Source organism: Mastigoproctus giganteus, chromosome 8 (assembly GCF_048544385.1).
Source record: "Mastigoproctus giganteus isolate SK-2022 chromosome 8, ASM4854438v1, whole genome shotgun sequence".
Taxonomy (NCBI): domain Eukaryota; kingdom Metazoa; phylum Arthropoda; class Arachnida; order Uropygi; family Thelyphonidae; genus Mastigoproctus; species Mastigoproctus giganteus.
The window spans coordinates 82,208,035-82,229,843 of record NC_143582.1 but is presented as its reverse complement, the minus strand read 5'-3'; the positions used below and the strand labels follow the sequence as shown (position 1 = coordinate 82,229,843).

Here is a 21,809-nt window from a genome sequence, read left to right as displayed (position 1 = left end):
AATGCTTCTTTAACCAGTGATTCCATTACTCCCCCTGGAACTAACAGGTCTCTAATTACTTGTGTCACCCTTTGATCCTCCTTTGTGAATTGTAGATACATTTGCATATCTCCAGTCCGTGGGGACTTCCCCCCGAGTCCAAGGATGCTCATAATTAAGGCTAATGGTTTGCTTGCTTCCTTTGCTGCCTCCTTTAATATAACTGGATAGATCCCATCCACCCCAGGTGCCTTATGTTTAACTTCAACAATTTCTCCTCCACTTTGCTTTCAGTTATTACAAAATCATTTAACTCCCTGTTAGAGTTTGATAAACATCTGGCCCTCTCCTCCTTGAATAACTCCTCATGTGAATGTACAGGTTAACCATCACTAATCCAGTTCCACCGCCAATTTGGACATAATTTCAAATTTCCCGGGTCGGCGCACTGACCTGCCACTATTGTTTTGGTGGTGGTGTTGGTTTCAGCATCAGCTGTTGGCACGAACTCGTAAACACTGACAAGCCATTCCCACTTGTTTTTCTGCATTTATTATTATAACCTGCTCACATTTAGCCCCTGCCATGGTTCCAATGCATAAAGGAAGTGCCTCTCGGTGTAAAGCACAAACACCATACATTGTCCATAACAGATGAAGTTGAACTTCTGAAAAACTCGATGTCGGTGTGTCATTGAGAAGTTTAACTCTGCTTAATTGTAAATTCCAGCAATTTCTTTCAGCTAATCCTTTTTAGATTTTTTTTACAACACACTTGTACAAACCTGCAGAAAAACACAGCACAATATGATGGATAATACAGCATGCTAAGGAACTTGTTTTCACAAAATCTAACAATACTGACAAACTTATTGCGACGTTTGAGAGTTTATTTTATCGCAATTAGTTTTATTGCAGCGCTTGCCACGCATGCAATAAACTAATCACAAACAACCTTCATATGTATGCCGTAATAGCGTCACATGTATGTGGCCAACACGACTTCTCAAGAAATAAAGTAACCTACTGGGCCACGTCGACCACATATATGCGACATAAAAAAAAAAAAAAAAAAAGACTTTTTTTTTTTTTTTTTTTATATTAAAACAACAACACTGACATTACAATATTTATTTTAGAATTACTAATCAAATTATTTGCTAAATATTTTTTGGGCCCTGGGGAATTTTTTTCTTAAACTAGCTTGGCAGTCAATGTGTTATAGGTGTTGGGTAAACTGTACGTGCTAAAATAACCACCAGTGATCCCGCAAACTCACTAATTTGGCACCCCACAGGTCCCAACTCTGCCAGATTAGTGACGGTATTACTATATGAGAATTAGAAAATACTCATTTAGTTTGGCAGCTATCTGAGAATGATCATCTACAGTCAAACCACTGATATCAAGTGGACCAATCTGATTCATCCCCTTTCCTTTTAGAGTTTATATAAGTAAAGAAGTCTTTTCTGTTTTTCTTTGCATCCTTTGCCATCCAAAGGCAGATTATTTTTCATAATCTACCTTTGCTTGCCTAACCTCCTTTGCTTGCCTAACCTCCTTTGCTTGCCTCCTTTGCTTGCCTAACCTTTGCTTGTACCTACCACAGGCTTCTGTGTCGCCTGACAATTTATGTGCATTCCATGCATTTTTCTTCTCTGCTATGAGTCTCATTAGTTCATCTAACATCCATTTGGGCCTGAACCTAGAGCAGTATTTCTTAGTTGAAATACATACATTTTTAATACATAGTAATAATACATACATTTTTATTAACTGTTAAAAAATAACAGAAATTTTTGACATTGGTAATAATAACAATAATATCAATTATTTGGTTTGGTTTTTAGGTTTATTTGTTTGGTTTTTTACATCTATATCTGTAGCTGGGCATAAAAGATGATCATTTTGATGCTGTTGTATCCATTGGTGTAGTAATAGAAGAGCTCATGTTGCTCCCGGTGAAGAAAGAAGACAACTTCTGAACTGCATTTTTTTTTTTCTCCCATTCTAAACAGAAATTATAAGGCGACAGACGAATTAGTAAAAACTTTTACTCACTTAAATGATCAACTACCCTTAATGGACAGCTCACTTAAATGATTAACTACCCTTAATGCACAGCTATGAAAAATGCAATGCTACTTTCTCCGTTTGCACCTTCTATATTGCCACTTTTCTTGAACAGCAATACATTCTAATGCTGAAAACTATAGGTCTCTTTGGCTTTCTCGTGCTTTGTTTGTATAATGTGAGATGCCTTTATTATAGTGCGAAAGGCATCTCACACCATAGTGCGAGATACCTTTCAGTATCACTTAATTTGGCTGTCAGTGTGCATTTACAATATTTACTGAAATGTTTTAAATAATCACCATCTTAAATAATTAATTTGCAGAGCCAGTTCTTATATTTAGCATCTTTGCTCCATAGATCAGAAGAGTGTTGAATCTATTTTTTCCTCATTTCACTATAGTTTAATATGAAAATTCACAAGCAAAAAAAAAAAAAAAAGAGTTACCTACTTAAAATAATTGAATCAACACAAACAAAAAAGGAAAAGTTTTCGTTAACACTCTGTTAACTCCAGGGGATCATATCTGGTGAGTATGGGCTTGGCACACCCAGGGTCCTGAGCTGGATATCATCATTCTTCTCTTTATTGGTGATTCCCTTCTACTTCTCTCTCTCTCTCTCTCTCTCTCTCTCTCTTAGGGTGACTCAGAAATTTTTTTTGGCTGGTGCAGCATAAGCCTCAGGCTTCTTTGCACTATATGGCTAATAATAATAATAATAATAATAACCTGAGACATGAGGTCAAGGAGATGTGGCATTATGCAAGAAGTAACGACCATCCCGATCATCATGACAACCACCAGTATGGTGCCAAAGACCCTACACAGTAGCCTAGCAGCAATAGGTCTCCCAGAGAACACCTACAAGGAACTCCAGAAAGTTGCAATCTTGAACACCTGTAGGACAGTCAGAGAATTCCTCAACCAACAGTAACACCAGACATTACAACCACCCTGTGTACTTGGTAGCAGTACATGTCATGGATTGGATTCCCCAGTAAGGGAGAAATAGTATAAGAGCAACAACAATAATAATAATAATAATAATAAACCTATTCGGAACAGTGGTTTGTATGTGGAAATGACTTAAGTTACTGCATCTACGTTTTGGGTAGGATACTCCAGTAATTCGAAAATTGAACCAGCACAAAATGACCCTCTATATTAGGAGAGTTAGAGTGCAGAAAATGGAATTTCAATGAAAGGAAGTTGTAGTTCTCAATGATTGGTGGAAATTCATATTATAATATCTTTCTCTGATCTGTAAATGATCCAGCGACAAATTTTCAAGAAAAAAAATTACTGACATCAGAGTAATAAAATTAAAAATTGTTCTGTCAAATTGTAACAAAATACAAAGAATAAAAAAACTATTTATTAGGGTCATCCAGAATATTAATTCAACTATTCGTGTATTATGTCTGTAAATTGCATGTGGTTGATTTGCCTGCATTTCTGTATGAAAAACCCCAGTATCCAGGGGGGAAAACCTTGCTATCTGTGCCTCAGACCAACTAACTCAGCCACAGATTGAAAAAAAGCCCATAAAAGTTCTTCATATGATTGACAGGATTCAAACCCAGACCTTTTCCACCAGGCATGGGGAGGACAGTGCTGCCCACACAGACAAAATTTAAAGAATAGTAAAAAAAAAAAAAAAAAAAAAAAAAGTAAATAAATCTACAGCAATGAGTAACGTATATTAGTATTAAAACTGGACAATGTGATTGCCAACATAATGGATCATTCATAATTTGTGAATGGTCCATCATGTACACTAATGAAAACAAATAATAAATTTACTTATGTCTTCAACCTTTATATCACAAGTTAGAAAGGAATGGTGGTAATGGGTAAATTTTTTTAATCCTCAGAGAAACTTGTAGAATCAGCACACTTGAAAATTTAGAATCACAGAATAGTACATGAATCTGGATAACAGCTGGAGAACTTTTTTTCTCTGCCAATAAAGCAAATGACGATCTCTGTGATTGGCTGAATTTTTTTGTTTTCTCAAGCTATTTCCCAAGTTTTCCAAGTTCTTCAAGTAACTGCAACAAATTTTCATACCACAAACAAAAACAGAACAGATCCACATAAAAGGGTTATAAAATGTATTAGACATGGCCAGCGACCAAGTCCATTTCCTGTTGGCTGTATAGAAACAAAGCAATAGACAAGGGTAGAATGTTGTTGTGAAAATGGCAAATGAACCTTAAAACCACAAATTGAACCATGAAACTACATGCTTTGGAGGGACCAAAGTAGATGCTTGGTCTCCTACTCTGCCTGGTCATTGTTTATTCCACTCTCTGAACACCATGGGATAAACGCTAATTACAAGAAGGTTTCCTCCCAATGCAATGATCAGTTTTGGATCATGAAACCGAAATGTTTAGATGTGTCTCTCATTCGCCTATAAGTAAGTAAACAATCTCCGATGTGACGATTACCATTGGCACATTAATAATTTATTGATTCCAAAAATAGGTATGCATTGTAAATACAACCAAAAGTATATTGCAATAAATAGTTTTTCACAAGTAAAAGAAGAAAAGCAAAAAGTCCATAATAACAACAATAATTTTCATTTTTTGTATACCGATGTTCATTATTTATTTTTTATTATTTTTTCTATTCTGACACGGGAACCCCTTGTAATGTGAGACCCTAAGCTGTAGCTTGTCTAGCTTATGCACAAATCTGGCTCAGGCAACAGCTGAAAGTGTTTCAAATGAAGAGCCTAATGCATTAGCAATTTCAACAGAATCAGAAATATCCTTCTCTTTCAAAAATAGAATCGGAGAAGTTGTGAGTGAGTATTTATTTATTATTAATTCATTTGGTTTTTTCCAGATTGTAGCAGTATCTGTGGATCTTTTTATGGTGGTAGCATTATGTACCCAAACTTATTTTTAACTCACTCATCTTCAGGAGCGGTTTAAGGTCGGTTGAGGCCCCGGGCGCAGAAGAAAATATTGGGACCCTTAAAAAAAAGAGAGAGACGGGGAAAATAAAAATACATGTTAACCATTTTTTTAAATAGATAAAAAAATATTATGTACTATTAATGTTTTATTTCCAATAAAATTTTAATATAATATATGTATAATATAATTAATAATAGCATAATAATAATCACAAAGTTTTGAACAAATAGTTGAACTAGTTCAACTATTAGTTGAACTAATATGTTAAACTAATTTGTTGGGGTTTTGCATGGGCCCTTCAGAAGTCGGGCCCAGGGCTAAGCCCGGTGCGCCCGCCGTTAAATCCGCCTCTGCTCATCTTATATGCCAAGCTTTAGTCCTTGCTCTCTTAAACTGCAGGAAGTTACCTGTGGTTGGATGATTATAAAATCAACATTTTTGAGATATATTATAATATATCTAAATGATGATTTTGGGATAGCAGATTCAACTGCTGTCATTATTATTTGCATAACATAACTTACTGCAGAATCGATCACATAGGTTGCAGAAAATACTGATGAATAGCATTAGAATAGGCATATGATGCAAGAAAGCAAGCTTATGCAGCATCAGCCAAAAAAAAAAAAAAAAAAAAAACCGCTCCCATTTCACCCCTCTGTTCGTTCCAAATAGCTCAGCCTTAAATTTATTTAGGCTATCAACTTCCACAACAGAGGATGAAAGTCTGTTCCACCAACCAACTACCCGCTGGCTAAAGGCAAACTTCCACACATATATCCTACATCTGTCTTCCCTCAATTTGAATTTATGCCCTCTCAGGTGATTATTCTGAGCAAGAGGAAGAATCCCATCAGCATTTAGTATGCCCAAGCCTCTATACACCTCAATGAGATCGCATCGCAGGTGCCTAGTCTCCAGACACTGTAATTTGCAGAACTTAAGCCTTTCTTTAAAGAGCATTCCATTCACTAATCTCGATGCCCTTCTCTGTACTCGTTCCAACAGCTCTACATCCTTCTTAAAATGAGACCTCCAGACCTGTATACAGTACTCAATGTGTGGCTTAACCATTGCCTTACAAAAGGGAATAATCACCTCCTTATCCATGGCAAACTTTGTATCGCCTGAAAACTTGGACATTAAGCTTGATATACCATCATCAATATCATTTATATATATACAGAAAACAACAATGGACCCAACACTAAACCCTGAGGTACTCCACTAATAACATTAGTCCAGGATGAGCAGTGTCCATTGATTACCACTCTCTGTCTTTTCCCACTCAACCATCCATTTATCCATAGCAGCAATTTGCCTCCAATACTACACTGCTCCAATTTTTTCAGCAGTGTTCCATGTGCAACAGTATCAAAAGCCTTTCTAAGATCCAAATATATGATATTAAAGTTATTCCCTGCATCCAGTTCCTTTGTGACCACGTCATAGTATCCAATCAAATTGGTCAGGCAAGACTTTCCCTTAACAAAACCATGCCATGTCCGAGCTATAACTGAAGTTTAGATGATCCTGCAGTACTCCTTTAACCAGTGCCTCCATTAATTTTCCTGGAACAGAAGTTAAACTAACAGATCTATAATTACTTGTGTCGCCCTTTGATCCTCCTTTGTGAATTGGGGTCACATTTGTACATCTCCAGTCCATGGGTACCTCCCCTAAGTCCAAAGAAGCTCTCAAAGTTATGGCTAAGGGTTTGCTTACTTCCTTTGCTGCCTCCTTTAATATAACTGGATAGATCCCATCCGCCCTGGGTGCCTTTTTTATGTTTATCTTCAACAATTTCTCCTCTACTTTCCTCTCAATTATTACAAAATCATCTAGCTGACTGCCAGAGTTTAACTCACCTCTGGCATTCCCCTTGAATAACTCCTCATGTGTAAATGTAGATGGAAAATACTCATTTAGTTTGTTAGCCAACTGAGCAGAATCATTAACAGTTGAACCATCAATATCCAGTGGACCAATCTGATTCATCCCTTTCCTTCTAGAGTTTACATAGGTAAAGAACTCTTTGCTGTTTTTCTTTGCAGCCTTTGCCAAAGATTTCTCATAATCTGCCTTTGCCTGCCTAACCTCCTTTGTGACTTGGTTACAGACCAGCTTATATCTATCATAGGCTTCTGTGTCGCCCATTAATTTTTTTGTATCCCATGCATTTTTTTTCTCTGTCATGTGTCTCATTAGTTCATCTGACATCCATTTAGGCCTAAACCTTGAACAATATTTCTTAATTGGTATGTAAAGCCTAGTAGCTTTCAAGATAAATTCTTTGAATGCTTCCCATTTTGAATTTGCTGTTGGTAACATCATCAGTTGGTCCCACCATATAGAATTTTAATACTGTCTCAGACCACCATAGTCACCTTTATGAAAGCAATAACCCTGCCCTTTACCCCTGATGGTAGTTACCTCTTTGAGTAAATCCTACTTCAGCACACTGTGATCACTGCCACCTAGTGGTTCCTTTATCTGCAGATTCTTAATGCATGAAGAATCACTACTGATAATCAGATCAAGAGTATTACTCCCTCTAGTTGCCTCCCGAACATGCTGATGTAGAATACAATCCTCCAATAAATCCACAAAAGCCTTGCTAGTGTGTGAATGACCAACCCACAAATTCCAGTCAATATCTGGGAAATTAAAATCCCCGATTATAAGACTCTCAGATTTACTGGCCCACTATTTCCTTGTACGGTTTCTTATTATACTCATCAGAGTCATTAGGCTTATAATACACTCCTACTCTCAATGCTTATGTCACACAATTGATTGGGAGGTAGTCACTACTACAAGGGTTGTCAGTAACTGTCCAGTCTATCAGAGGAAATATTGTTGGAGAACATACTGAAAGTTCAATAACAGAACTTGATCAATATTGTAAATGCATGTATGTGTGATTAACAGTGTTTAAAACTGTTCATCATCATCATCATCATCAGCCATTTTCAATCCACTGCAGGATGAAGGCCTCTCCAGCAACTTTCCAGTTCCTTCTGTTTTGAGCACTGGCCATCCATTTACTACCCACAAACTCATGAATTTCATCTATCCATCTCCCCCTTTGTCTTCCAGGTTTTCTTCTAGCTCCTCTTGGATACCATTCTGTTATTTTCTTAGTCCATCTGTCATCATGTCTTCGAGCTATGTGTCCTGCCCAGGACCATTTTAGTTCTTTAGTTTTGATAAGAATGTCCTTGAGTTTGTTGCCTAATCCATGTGTTTCTCTTCTTATCTACAGTCTGATTCCCAATATAATTCGTTCCATTCTTCGCTGTGTAGTTCTCAGCTTCTCTTCCATTCTTTTGGTGAGTGCCCAAGTTTCACTTCCATAAGTCATGGTGGGGAGTATACATTGGTTCATTATTTTACGTTTCAGACAAACTGGGATATTGCTCTTCAGTATGTGACTATATTTCCTGAATGCTATCCATCCAAAATTTATTCTTCTCTTGACTTCCAGCCATTTATCATTATTACAGCTAATGACTTGTCCCAGATAAGTATATGACTCCACCTTTTCAATTACTGCTCCTTCAATCTTTATTTCCCTTTCTGTGGCATACTTGTTCATCATTACTTTTGTTTTAGCCATATTCATCTTTAGTCCAAAATCCTTACTAGCTGTGCATAACTGATTAAGATTTTCCTCTAATTCGTTGGGATCGTGGCTAATGACCACAATGTCATCTGCAAATCGTAAATGGTTTAGGTACTCTCCGTTCACCTTGACTCCTTTCTGCGACCAGTCTAATCTTCTGAAAGCTTCCTCAAGGGCAGCAGTAAACAGCTTCGGAGATATTGTGTCTCCTTGTCGAACTCCTTTCTCAATTTTAAATTTCCTACTGTCTTTGTCTAGTCTAACAAAGGAGGTAGCACTCTCATATATTTTCTTCAAAATCATAATATATGGGGTATCAATGCCTTGTCTTTCCAGTGCCCGAACCATTGCCTTATGCTGTATGGAGTCAAATACCTTTTTATAATCTACAAATGCCAGGCATAATGGTGTTTTATATTCATTTGCTTTCTCCATTAGCTGTGATATTACATGAAGGTGATCCATAGTTGAGAATCCTGTCCTAAAGCCAGCTTGCTCTTTCGGTTGATTCTCATCAAGTATTCTGTCTAATCTGTTAGTAATGACCCTTGTGAACAACTTGTAGATGTGGGATAGCAAGCTAATTGGTCTATAATTTCCAATTTCTGATTTATCTCCTTTCTTATGCAGCAAAACTATGATTGCATTATTCCACTCCTTAGGTGTCACACCTTTTCTAATGCACTTTGTGAAGAGCCTTGCCAGTTTTTGTGTTATGTCTCTTCCTCCCAATTTTAACAACTCTACAGTAACTTCATCTTCCCCCGGGGCTTTCTGATTCTTCATTTTCTTCAATGCATGTTCTACCTCATCAGGAAGAATATTGGGTATGTCGTATGTGTTGTTACTTTGCAATCCATCTTCCCCACTGCTGGCATCATTCCCCTGCTCCTTGTATAATTCTCTATAGTAGTCTTCTGCTATTCGAATTATGCCTTCTCTGCTGTTTATAAGTACACCATCGCTATTCTTCAGTTTCAGTATCATTTGTCTTTCTGTATTACTGCTCATGGCTGCTGATTTAATTCCTTTGTTTTCCCTTAATGCTTGTTCTACTTTTCTTGTGTTAAATCTTCTTATGTCCTCTCTGAGTCTCTTTCTAATGGCTTTGCATAACTCAGTATACTCAATTTTCTCCCTGTCAGTGTTTTTCTTGCTTTTCATTTGTCGTCTTCGGTTCATCATGACAAGTATTTCTTGACTAATTTTTTCTTCTTTGGATTTCTTTTTCCCTATAGGTTTCTTGGGCTTTATCACTTTCAAAAAGTTGTAATATTCCTCGTCGATATCTTGGTCCTCAGCAGTCTGCAGAAGCTCATACTTGTTCTTAAGTTCCAGTACATACTGCTTTTTCTCCTCTTCTGTTATCTCAAAGACCTTTGTATTATTTACTCGGGTCAGTTTTTTCCTTTCCTTTCCTACATCTATATCAAGTGTACATCTTACCATTCTGTGATCACTTCCAACATTTACCTTATTCAGGACAGTAACATCATTCACAATATATCTTCTGTTAGTGAGGATGAAGTCGATTTCATTAGTAGTTAATCCATTTGGACTCTTGCATGTCCACTTTCTGTTCACCCTTTTCTTGAAAAAAGTGTTCATTACTGACAATCCTTGAGATTCTGCAAATTTCACAAGTCTTTCACCTCTTACATTTCTTTCACCAATTCCAAAATTTAAAACTGTTAGATAATATTTATCAAAATGTTTACATTATCTGTTCTCTGAGGTAAAAATGTTGACAACTCCACAGTAGGTGATACAAAAGGGAGTAGGTATTTGCCTTACTATGCCATCTGAATCAGCATGGGTGTTTGTGTGGTTTGGTGACAGATACAGCAAAATTAATGTCATTGTTATACCAACGGTGATGTGAACTGCAATTGCCTCTAAAGATGTTCATACTGGGATAAGTCTAAAGGGAATTACAGAATTCACTAAGAGCTTCTCCTCTGTGTGTGCTATATTAGAAAGGTTGCTATATTTTCTATAGATGGCATAATGTTTTATTGTCATAGATATTGTATTTGTCAGGTATGTTTCTTGTATATATATACTGCAAAAGGCTTATATCCAACCAACCAACAACGTTTAGTGAAATTGCATTGATGAAATTATCAAATTCATGCCTCTTAGTGCCACTACTAACCTTGGACACTACATGGGAATGTTATAAAAATTACACAACTATCTGTAGAGCTTATCCTGATATGTAGTAACCTTTCCTTCCACATGACAATATAAGATCTCTCACACAAGCACACAAATCAAATGGAAAAATTCACAATCTTAGACCAGTTATCATACAGCCCAGACTTAGCTCTATTTGACTTTCCTCTCCTTCCCAAAACTGAAAGACTATCTGAGAAGATATCCCTTCTTTCAGATGATGGAGAAGATGGAGATGATGTGAAGATGTGACACAGTCAACAAGAAGCAAAGTTGCACTAAGGACTTGTGAAGCTATCTGTTGGCAGAAGGGTGTGTACCTGAAATGAGATTATGTTGAGAAGTAATCATGTTTTTTTTTTTTTGGCCGATGCTGCATAAGCTTGCTTTCTTGCATCAAATGCCTCTACTAATGCTAATATAATATTACAGAGCAAAGTTTAGCTAAAGTATTTTTATAATTTTTTACTTTAATGATGGTTAATTGTTAAATATTGAGTTAGAATGCTACAACACAGGATTGCATGTCTCAGTTGGAAATGACTGTAGCCAAGTTACAAGTTCACTGCTAATATACAGTGCAGCATGTATTTCAAGGTCACCCTTTTAGGTAACCTTAGTTCAAATGATGATTTTTTCTGATCTTAAGCTAAAACTTTGTACACTGTTGGAAGAAACTAAGTTGTTAAAAAAATTAGTAGATTGAAATAAAACTGAGGAGGACACCTCAATGACTTAAATATTTAGTGACTTGCTAGGTTGTGCAACTCAGATTTCAGCTTTAACAGACAAGTGCAGACTGCTCTGTTCAAATGAATTTTGTTTTATTGGGAGCCTTTATTTCCAGGGAAGTGGGTAACAATTTTTGTAATAAAGTTAACTAACCAGATAAACTTAATTAACCTGATAAACTGACAGTATCATTCAAGAGATGGATGCAGGAAATAATTCTAACATTGTTTATTTGGACTTTAGCAAAACATCTCGCTTGGTATCGCATAAGAGATTTCTTCATCAGCTGGAACACGTGGAAATCACAAGCAAGAGACTTATATGGATAATGGAATAGCCATATGACAGATGACAAAGGGATATAATTAATGGTTACTGTTCAGAATAGGTTAGGGTTAAAAGTGGTATCCTTCAGTGAAATTGACCATGATGACTCCTATTTCTGATTTTTTTTTAATTGACATTGACAAAAGGATATGGGCATAGAATAAAAAATACACACCACATACTAATACTACAAAATCTTATCAGATCAATAATATCCTGCAACTTTTCGAAATAAGGAATTATTGGATAGGGTGTAGGAAAAAGCAAAAACATTGGTCAGGGTAATTAAAAAAGATTTTATTACCAAGAAAGTCTGTAAATTGCAATCTCCTGAAACAAACTAGGTATCTACATAGGGACCTAATTGGTTTAATATATATTAAAATATAAGGCATTAAAAGGGTAAGTAAACTAAATATTGGCAACAACTTGACTCTTTCTCAGATGATATTAGCATTAGCAAGGGCACATGATGCAAGAAAGCAAGCTTATATAGCATCAGCCAAAAAAAAAAAAACACACACACACACACGCCTTCTCATTTCACTCATCCACTTGATCCAAATGTTTGTCTAGTTCTGCCTTGAATCTGTTTAAGCTATCAACTTCTACAACGACAGATGGAAGTTTGGTCCAGCAATCAACCACCTGCTGGCTAAAGGCAAACACATCTATCCTACAACTGTCTTTCCTCAATTTGAATTTATGCCCTCTCAGGTGATTATTCTGAGCAAGAGGAAGAATCCCATCAGCATCGAGCATGCTCAAACCATTCAAAGCATTATACACCTCAATCAGATCACTTCGCAGGTGCCTAGTCTCCAGACACTGTAATTTGTAAAACTTAAGCCTTTCTTCCATTCACTAATCTTGCTGCCCTTCTCTGCACTCGTTCCAACAGTTCTACATCCTTCTTAAAATAAGGCCTCCAGACCAGTACACAGTACTCAAGGTGTGGCCTGACAATTGACTTATACAAGGGGATAATCATCTCCTTATCCCTGCTAGAAAAATTCCTGTATATCATTGGCAAGACACCATGAGCTACTCTTGCAGACCATCTACACTGCTCAGAAAACTTCATATCTGCCTACACAATTACCCCCAGGTACTTTGACCCTAGGCTCACTTTCTCTCCGCATCTTGCACACCTCCATGCAAAAGTGAGAAACTACACTGCTCTCATTGCACGGGTGAGTCGTCATGATTGGGGATTGAATTGACACACCCTTAAGGTTCTGTACAAATCAATCTTCCTTCCCTTCATAACGTATGGATCTGGGACTGGTTTCGCAGGGCAACTCTTTACAACAACAAACGTAAACTGGGAACCATCCAGCGCACCATCCTTCTTACTATTACAAGGGCAGGCTGCACAGCTAGCAACCCAGTCCTTCAGGTTCTTATGGGCATCCTTCCACTTGATGTGGAGGTTATTCGAAGGGGCCTCCACTACTGTCTATCCAGGGGTATATCAGCAAATATCCTTGGACACTCCATCAATAATCATTCAGGAAAAGAAACAAATTGCCATCCTACTATGTCAGACTTGGCAGGAGAAATGGACTGCTACTGACAAGGGCCTAATCACTAAGAAATTTATACCTTATGTGAATGCCGTATCTCTCAAGTCTTCAAATTGGTTCTCTCCTGGTCTTTATACCACCTACCTCATTACCGGAAACAGATCAATAAATCATAAACTAACATCCATAGGAATCATTGACAACCCCGAATGTGCATGTGGTGAAATAGAAGACTGGAACCATCTAGTATATACCTGTCAATGCTATGAGGACCTCCGCAGCATCCTGTTTACTCATATACAAGATAACCCTCAAGGAAATGAACACTTATTCATCACAGAAGAGAACTACTACTATGACTTTACCAAGTTTGCACAAGCCCTCTTCACAAGATGGAGCACCCTATTGCCAACACAAAATAGGAACAACCCAAACATCTGAATCCTTACCTAACTGGCAAACTAATCTTAACCTGGGTAGGATACGGGTCACCTGATTCCTAAGTGGCAACTTACACGCAGCTCTCTTGCTGTGTCTTATTTATCCTCCTTCCTGGGTTCCCCTTTCACCTGATGGTGCTTATTGCTCCATTGATAACCTGGAGGATGCCTTCGCCTACATCCTCCATATTTCTAGCTATTCGCTCCTTTCTTGCATATACTCTGTACTTCCCCGACTCTACCTTTTTTTTATTCCATTCAGGAAGCTCTGGCGATGACAAGCCAGAGAATAATGGGCAGCTTGGCTACCTCCTAGTGGTGTGCAGGCAACATGGAGTCCCACCAGTGGCCCTGCGGCCAAATGCCAGGACACGCAACAGAACCTAACGCAATGTCATATACAACACGCAATACTTTTCTGGCATTTACAGTAGTACTGTATTCCTTCACAGAGAACATATGGCACAGATGTGGGAACCACAGGCGGCACCTGACCCTAATACTATGCCCACTATGTCAGTGTAGTACCACAAATTTGATACGTTACTCTGGGGTTACTGCTTCCCATATGCAGTACTTTACATTTGTCAATGTTAAACTTCAGTTGCCACCTCTCAGCCCATCTGTTCAACTTTTCTAGATCCCGTTTCAGCAGCGTACCATCATTTGTGTCATTAACAACAATGCCAACCTTTGTATCGTCTGCAAACTTGGACATTAAGCCTGATATACCAACATAAATATCATTAATGAATACTGAAAACAACAATAGACCCAACACTGAACCCTGGGGGACTCCACTAATAACTTTAGTCCACGAAGAGCAGTGTCTATTGATTACCACTCTCTGTCTTCTCCCACTCAACCATCCCTTTATCCATAGCAGCAATTTGCCTCCAATGCCACACTGCTCCAATTTGTGCAGCAGTCTTCCATGTACAACAGTATCAAAAGCCTTTCTAAGATCCAAATATATGATATCAAAATTATTCTTTGTGACTACATCACAGTATCCAATCAAATTGGTCAGACAAGACTTCCCCTTAACAAACCCATGCTGTGTCCGAGCTATAACTGAAGTCTTGTCTAGATGATCCTGCAATGCTTCTTTAACCAGTGCCTCCATTAATTTCCCTGGAACAGAAGTTAAACTAACAGGTCTGTAATTACCTGTGTCTCCCTTTTTATCCTCCTTTGTGGATTGGAGTCACATTTGCACATCTCCAGTCCATGGGTACCTTCCCTGAGTCCAAGGAAGCTCTCATAATTATGGTTAAGGGTTTGCTTACTTCCTTTGCTGCTTCCTTTAATATAACTGGATAGATTCCATCCACCCCAGGTGCCTTTCTTATGTTTATCTTCAACAATTTCTCCTCCACTCTACTCTCAGTAATTACAAGATTATCTAATTTACTGCCAGAGTTTAATACACCTCTGGCATTCCCCTCCCTGAATAACTCCTCATGTGTGAATGTAGATGCAAAATATTCATTTAGTTTGTTAACTACCTGAGCAGGGTCATCAACAGTTATATAAGGAGACAGATTTAAACTGAAAAATAGCTGATGCTGTATGTAAGTACAGAATTACTTGCTCAGAATAATCACCTGAGAGGGCATAAATTGAAACTGAGGAAAGACAGATGTAGGATAGATGTGCGGAAGTTTGCCTTTAGTCAGCGGGTAGTTTGTTGGTGGAACAGACTTCCATCCTTTGATGTTGAAGTTGATAGCCTAAATAAATTTAAAGCTGAGCTGGACAGGTATTTGGAATGAACGGAGGGGTGAAGTGGGCTTGCATAAGCTTGCTTTCTTGCATCATATGACTCTACTTAAGCTAATGTTAAAGTGGCTTTGTGTCATGTTAGACCATAAAGCATCATCTAGTATGCTTTCAGTTTCAGAAAAGTATGAACCTATTTGATTATTATACTAGGATGATTAACATTAAGATTTTGCCTTTTTTGATATTATTAAAATAAATTAAACTTTAATTTATTTTAATAAACTTTGTTATTTTAAAATAACAAAAAATATAGGCCTATGAAATAATTTAGTAAACTGAGAATTCTGATATCCTATTTATTTTCTTTTGAGGGAAGTTGAAAGCTTGCTGGCCACAAAATATTTAGAATGGCAAAGCAATCTACAATTTACTAATTTATGAAATTAGGAAAACAAGGTATATTATTCACTTTAATTAATGTTTAATTAATGCTTATCTATTAACAGCTGATTAATAGCTATTAATTATTTAGTTAATTATTAATGTTTTACTGTTGATAAGATCTAAATTACATTTTTAATGGAAATTTCAAAAGTTACCTGCAGTTTGCTCTAGCATGCCAGAATTTTTTACAAATAAAAAATGAAAATATTGTTGGAAGTGCTTCTTATGTGTTTTGTATTTTTTACAGATTTTACAAATAGGTTATTTATATAAAAATACTGATAAAAATACACATTAAAACAGAAATATCAGAGGTTATGCTCTCCTGTCAAGCATAATGACCACAAAATGAATTTCTTACACACTATATTGGGTTAAGCTTGCACCTTTTTGACTTCCACAGGCAGCTAGTTTTGGTGGCTGTTCTTTCTTTTAGCATCCAGCAGTACTTGGCCATCATATTGACATTAAGGTTATATCCCCCCTTTTTTACTTTTTTTTTAACATTTCATTTATATATCTTGGCAGAATCTTTGTCCCTGTTCGTCACTTAAACTATCTAAATTTTCTGGGAAATAGTAGAGATGACAGTGCAAGGAGTGTACCTTAACATACATATTGCAGTCTAGTTTTTTGAATTTCTCCAAAATGTCATTCATGATCTTCTCATAATCTGGATGTTTATTTTTTATCAGAAAATTGCATACTGTATTTTTGAAACCAGTCCAAGTGTCTCTTTCAGTTTTGTTCATGGATTCTTCAAATACAGAATAAGGCAGCTTGCAGATTTGGGGTAGAAAAAAAAAATTCTTGCTTTGATCTTTTCATATGTAAGTGATGGTAATTTAGTGCAAACATACTTTAAACAATTTCCTTCTTTATTCAGGGCCTGGACAAACTGTTTTATTAAACCTATCTTATATGCAGAAGAGGTAAAAGTATTTTGTTTTGATTTACTAGTGGCTCATCTTTAAGTTCTTTGAAGCAGGTGTTAGAGACTTTTTTCGTTCCATGGGTACTTTCCTTCCTAATATCTTTGTACACCCCACTCGCACAGAAAACAGGGCATTTTTGTGAAGCCAGGTTGTTCACTGAGTAATAGACCAATAAATTTAAAATCTCCACACATTAGCCACCCACGAGCCTTGTAATCAATTATTTTCAAAAGAAGCTTAAAATTTTTGTAGTTTTCTTTTAAATGTGCTAAGTGGGATACAGGAATGGAAGCACACTTCTTTCCATTATTAAAAACTTCTTTGGTGCTTTGCTTTGATAAGTCAATAAATGGCATCCATTCTGTTGCAAGAATGCTGTTGCAGTATATCATTAAACCCTTCTTTGGGAAAAAGATGAACAAATTCTTTTTCACAATGTCTATACCACGAGGAGACTTCCTGGAGCCAGCAGATTCTTGGATTTTAGTCTTGACCCTAAAAGCTCAGCAGACCTTTTTCGTAAATTTAAATCTCTCATGAGATTGTACCGTTTACCTTGTGTAAGCAGCTGTGGTTCAGATTTGTGAATTTCTTCATCACAACAGTTTATATCATTTTCTGGATCACTAATGTCACATTCAAGATCTGACAGAATGTGGAGCTGCCAGTACACCACGGAGATGAAGTAATGTTGGCATACACAATGTTTTCCTCATTCTTCACATTATAACCTGCTACATTTATGAAACAAAAGTAGCAGTCATTGATATGATCCCAAGGTTCTCCTTCACACCATGGAAATGACAAATGTCATGGCTTTATTTTTACCACATTTCAACAATAACCCTCCACACATGTATGAAAGAAACACTTTATGAGGAGAGCCAACTGTTATCATGGTTATGTAATTCTAAAATATGAGGTATATACATTTTTCACAAATGATGTTATAAGCTTGCCTTTATTTCACCACAAGATAATTACCACAAATGTAATAAAATATATTTGGATTGTTCGAGTAGCCACGAGTTGCTATTGTCAAAGATACAGAATATGAAAATAACATTAGAAGCAGATAGTACTAGGCAGAACTTGACTGGTCTTGACATGTCTATACCTGTCAGTCACAAAGGAAGTAGTATGCATATCATATATACATGGAATGTGCATCAAGGTATCCAGTTCATACTATTTGTATATGATAGATAAAAATGGTTCGTGTCTTTGGAATAAGCAATAAAATTATACCCCAAAATACCATGGATTTTGGAAACTTCAAAATCTATACAGACCAGTGTTATCTATTAATTATCCATTAAGCCTTATCTATTAATCACATTATTTATTGAAGTGACAACATTATAATCTAAACTAATTATAACATTATAATCTAAACTAATAGCTATAATTTTAAATAGATTTAATGAAATTATTCAATAAATGTATAAGAGGGGTGAAATGGGAAAGAAAGCTGAACATACTGGTAAACCAGGTGCTCCTTGAGGGCCTGAGACTCCATTAATGCCATCTTGACCTGATGGTCCTTCTGGACCTTTATCACCCTATAAGGAAAAGAATCACAAATTTAGAATGCTAATTAAAGGAAATATAAAATGATTACATGTAGCAAAGGATATTCTGATCAATACAGATATATATACAGGGTATAAGAGATGTCATTAAAATGTACTGTTTTTCATATTTCAGCATTAAAAATCCATTACAGTAATGTCTTTTTCACACACAGAGAGAGAGAGAGAGAGAGAGAGAGAGAGAGAGAGAGAGATATTAGTATTATATAAGTGTTAGTATATTATATCAGGGATAATAACTTTATTAAGAATAACTTAGGGAAAAGTTTTTTTTTTTTTCCCCATTTCTTCTAACCATAAACATAGATAATAATGGATTGTGGCCAGATTGCAGGTTTGCAAGTGTGGTAACTTATATTCAACAGTACTTCCATATACATGCTGGAGTCTAGGCACGGATGTTATCAGGGTGATATAGCTTGGTTGGTTGCAGGGAATTTGCAACTTTATAGTTCACTGAATACTTTATTGGATATGTCATGTTTGTGCTTTCCATGGATGACACAAGTGCAGAATTATGAATATAATTTATTTTTAAATTTAAAAACCATTACCTCTAATAATAATCATTATTACCTATAATTATAAAAATCATTACTTAATAATAATAATATAGTTATAGGAAATTTTTTTTAAACTAGATAGTTTCAAAAATTAAAAGCAAGTTACAATCACCACTATCTTATACTATAAGCTGTCACTGACAGATAATGAGGCCTATGCCAGAAGGTCAAGAAAAGTATAATAAAAAAATTTTCAACAATTTCCAGTATGTTAATATCAAAAATGGTGATAAAAATACAGAGTGAAACCACTAGTCCAAGAAATTATCACCTTAAATCTGAATATCACATCAAAATTATATAATATAAAACCGAAATTATGCACTAGTAACTCTGATATTTTGAAATGAAATTTTAAATATCATTCAAAATATTAATTAATTAATTTAAATATCATTTCAAAACATCATTTCCATTTGTGAAAATATCAGTCAATACAGTACCAAATTACTCAGAGAAATCTAAATATAGGGGGAAAAAAATGTATTTCAATTTCATGTAATTAAAAATGTGAGCAACTTGAACTTCTCTAGTTAAATAAACAGTTGATCCTTCAAGTTCTAATTAATTTCTAAATATATGCCTTGTTTATATAAATGATCTTTATTGTGTACAAGGACAGAATACAAGAACTTAGTAGATAAGTTCCTGTACATTAGCCCTTTGCATTTCACAATGGCAGTTTTGTCGCAGTGAGATGCCAGGGGATATTATGCAGGATGGACTATACATCGATTTATCAAAAAGATAAAGTTTGAACAACTCATTTCAGTGTCATAAATAACATCATGTAAATATAATATTTAATAAAGTAGCATGGGCATGAAATTGACTTTGAGATTTAAATTGTACAAATTAGTAAACTGACATCCTGTATACACACACATCTGTATCTAAAAGAGTGTCTGATAGATCATATCCTATTTTTAAAGCATCTTTGCTACCAAATTAAAAGAGAAAATGGAACCATTCTTTCAATACTTGTAAGTCTAATCATTATCATTTCTGTTTTCAGGAATAATAGTGAATAATGACTGGAAAATGAAGCACAGAAGAACCAGCCAAAACAGCTTCAAGATATGAAGTATGATAATTTGTTCGAGTGCAAAGATGGTGGAGAACTTTTGCATGGCAGAAATGCAGTTCTATATTTAAAAACGATTAAATGCTGTAAAGATTTCAAGTGATCTGGGAAACAATCATCATCACAATCAGAAGACAGTGTGACTGGTGTATGAGCAATGTTTAGGCATGGTCCAAAAAGAGATGAACAAAAATTTTGTGGCTTAAAATGTGTGCACAAGAATAATTTGGGAATTTTTTCATGCAGAGTGGGACTTCAGAACATTTTGCATTACTGATCAGGCCAGGCCACTTTGGCGTAGCTATAGTGGACAGACAGTTGATAGGTTGTCACGGGCCAAAGTGATGGCTTGCTTGATGTTTGTGGAACAAAGAATAAGTTTCAAATCAAAACCAAGAATCATTCACAAACATGAAGAGAGAATTATACCAGACAATATCTTAAGAAAATCTGTTGCACATGTACCTGGAGCCTATGCTGAATTGTAACTCTGTTATAAGTTAAATTTTAAGAAAGAATGGTTATGATATCTCTTTTAGTTTAGAAGAATAATGCTTTGCATCTCCTCATCTCTTCTGCCCTGCAATATGGGTCACATTGATGACACAAGATCCTTTGATGGTATAGCTTTCAAATGTTTTTTTTATTTATTTATTTTTTTTTTCCAGCACAGCTGCTAATCAGTACACTAGACCAAACATATTGGTAATGCTTTAGGAGGCATCAGCTAGTGCAATGTTGCCAAATGAATGGCATGCATAGGAAGCTATACTGGTATACTACTGAATGCAAATACTTTCTTTCTATATATTAAAAAAGTTTTCCTTCTGGCGATATTTATTTGACCTTGTGAATGCTGCGTGGCGGGGTAGCCAATGGGATAAGAGGGATGTGGGTCACGTGGTATAAGCGGGTGGGCAATTACGTCACTACAAATGCACAGGTAAATAATTACATAGGTAATTTCCTGATTAGATATCGATCAGTGTATTTTGACAGGTGTCTGGAATCCATGACGTTTGATTTGTCAACATAGTAATTAACACAATGCCGTGACCTAGGTTGGCAATCACCAATTCAGTGAGAAAATGACACCGTCAAGAGTCTGCACAGAAACATTGAGAGAAACATGCCAAAAGGTTATAAACTAATCAGAGAATAAATTCAATAACGACGGAGCAAGTGGAAAATCAACGCGACAAGAAGCAGGTATTAGCATTAGTATTGGCATATGATGCAAGAAAGCAAGCTTATGCAGCATCAGCCAAAAAAAAAAAAAAAAAATCCACTTCCATTTCACCCATCCATTCGTTTGAAATACCTGTCCAGCTGAGCCTTAAATTTATTTAGGCTATCAACTTCAACAACAAGGGATGGAAGTCTGTTCCACCAACCACCCGCTGGCTAAAGCAAATTTCCGCACATCTATCCTACATCTGTCTTTCCTCAATTTGAATTTATGCCCTCTCAGGTGATTATTCTAAGAAAGAGGAAGAATCCCATCGGCATTGAGCATACTCAAACCATTCAAGGCTTTATACACCTCTATCAGATCACCTCGCCGGTGCCTAGTCTCCAGACACTGTAATTTGCAAAACTTAAGCCTTTCTTCGTAAGAGCAACCCTTTGGTCCATTCACTAATCTTGTTGCCCTTCTC

At 36.2% G+C, this 21,809-nt stretch overlaps 1 protein-coding gene across 1 annotated transcript in view; it reads right to left on the bottom strand.

Annotated features, from left to right (window-relative positions):
• LOC150081680 (uncharacterized) overlaps positions 1-21,809 on the bottom strand; it is an 833,960-nt gene that overhangs the window by 422,562 nt on the left and 389,589 nt on the right. Inside the window, exon 13 of the mRNA XM_090380284.1 lies at positions 18,394-18,474. Coding sequence (XP_090236410.1) covers positions 18,394-18,474 — 81 coding nt within the window. The remainder of the gene's footprint in view (positions 1-18,393; positions 18,475-21,809) is intronic.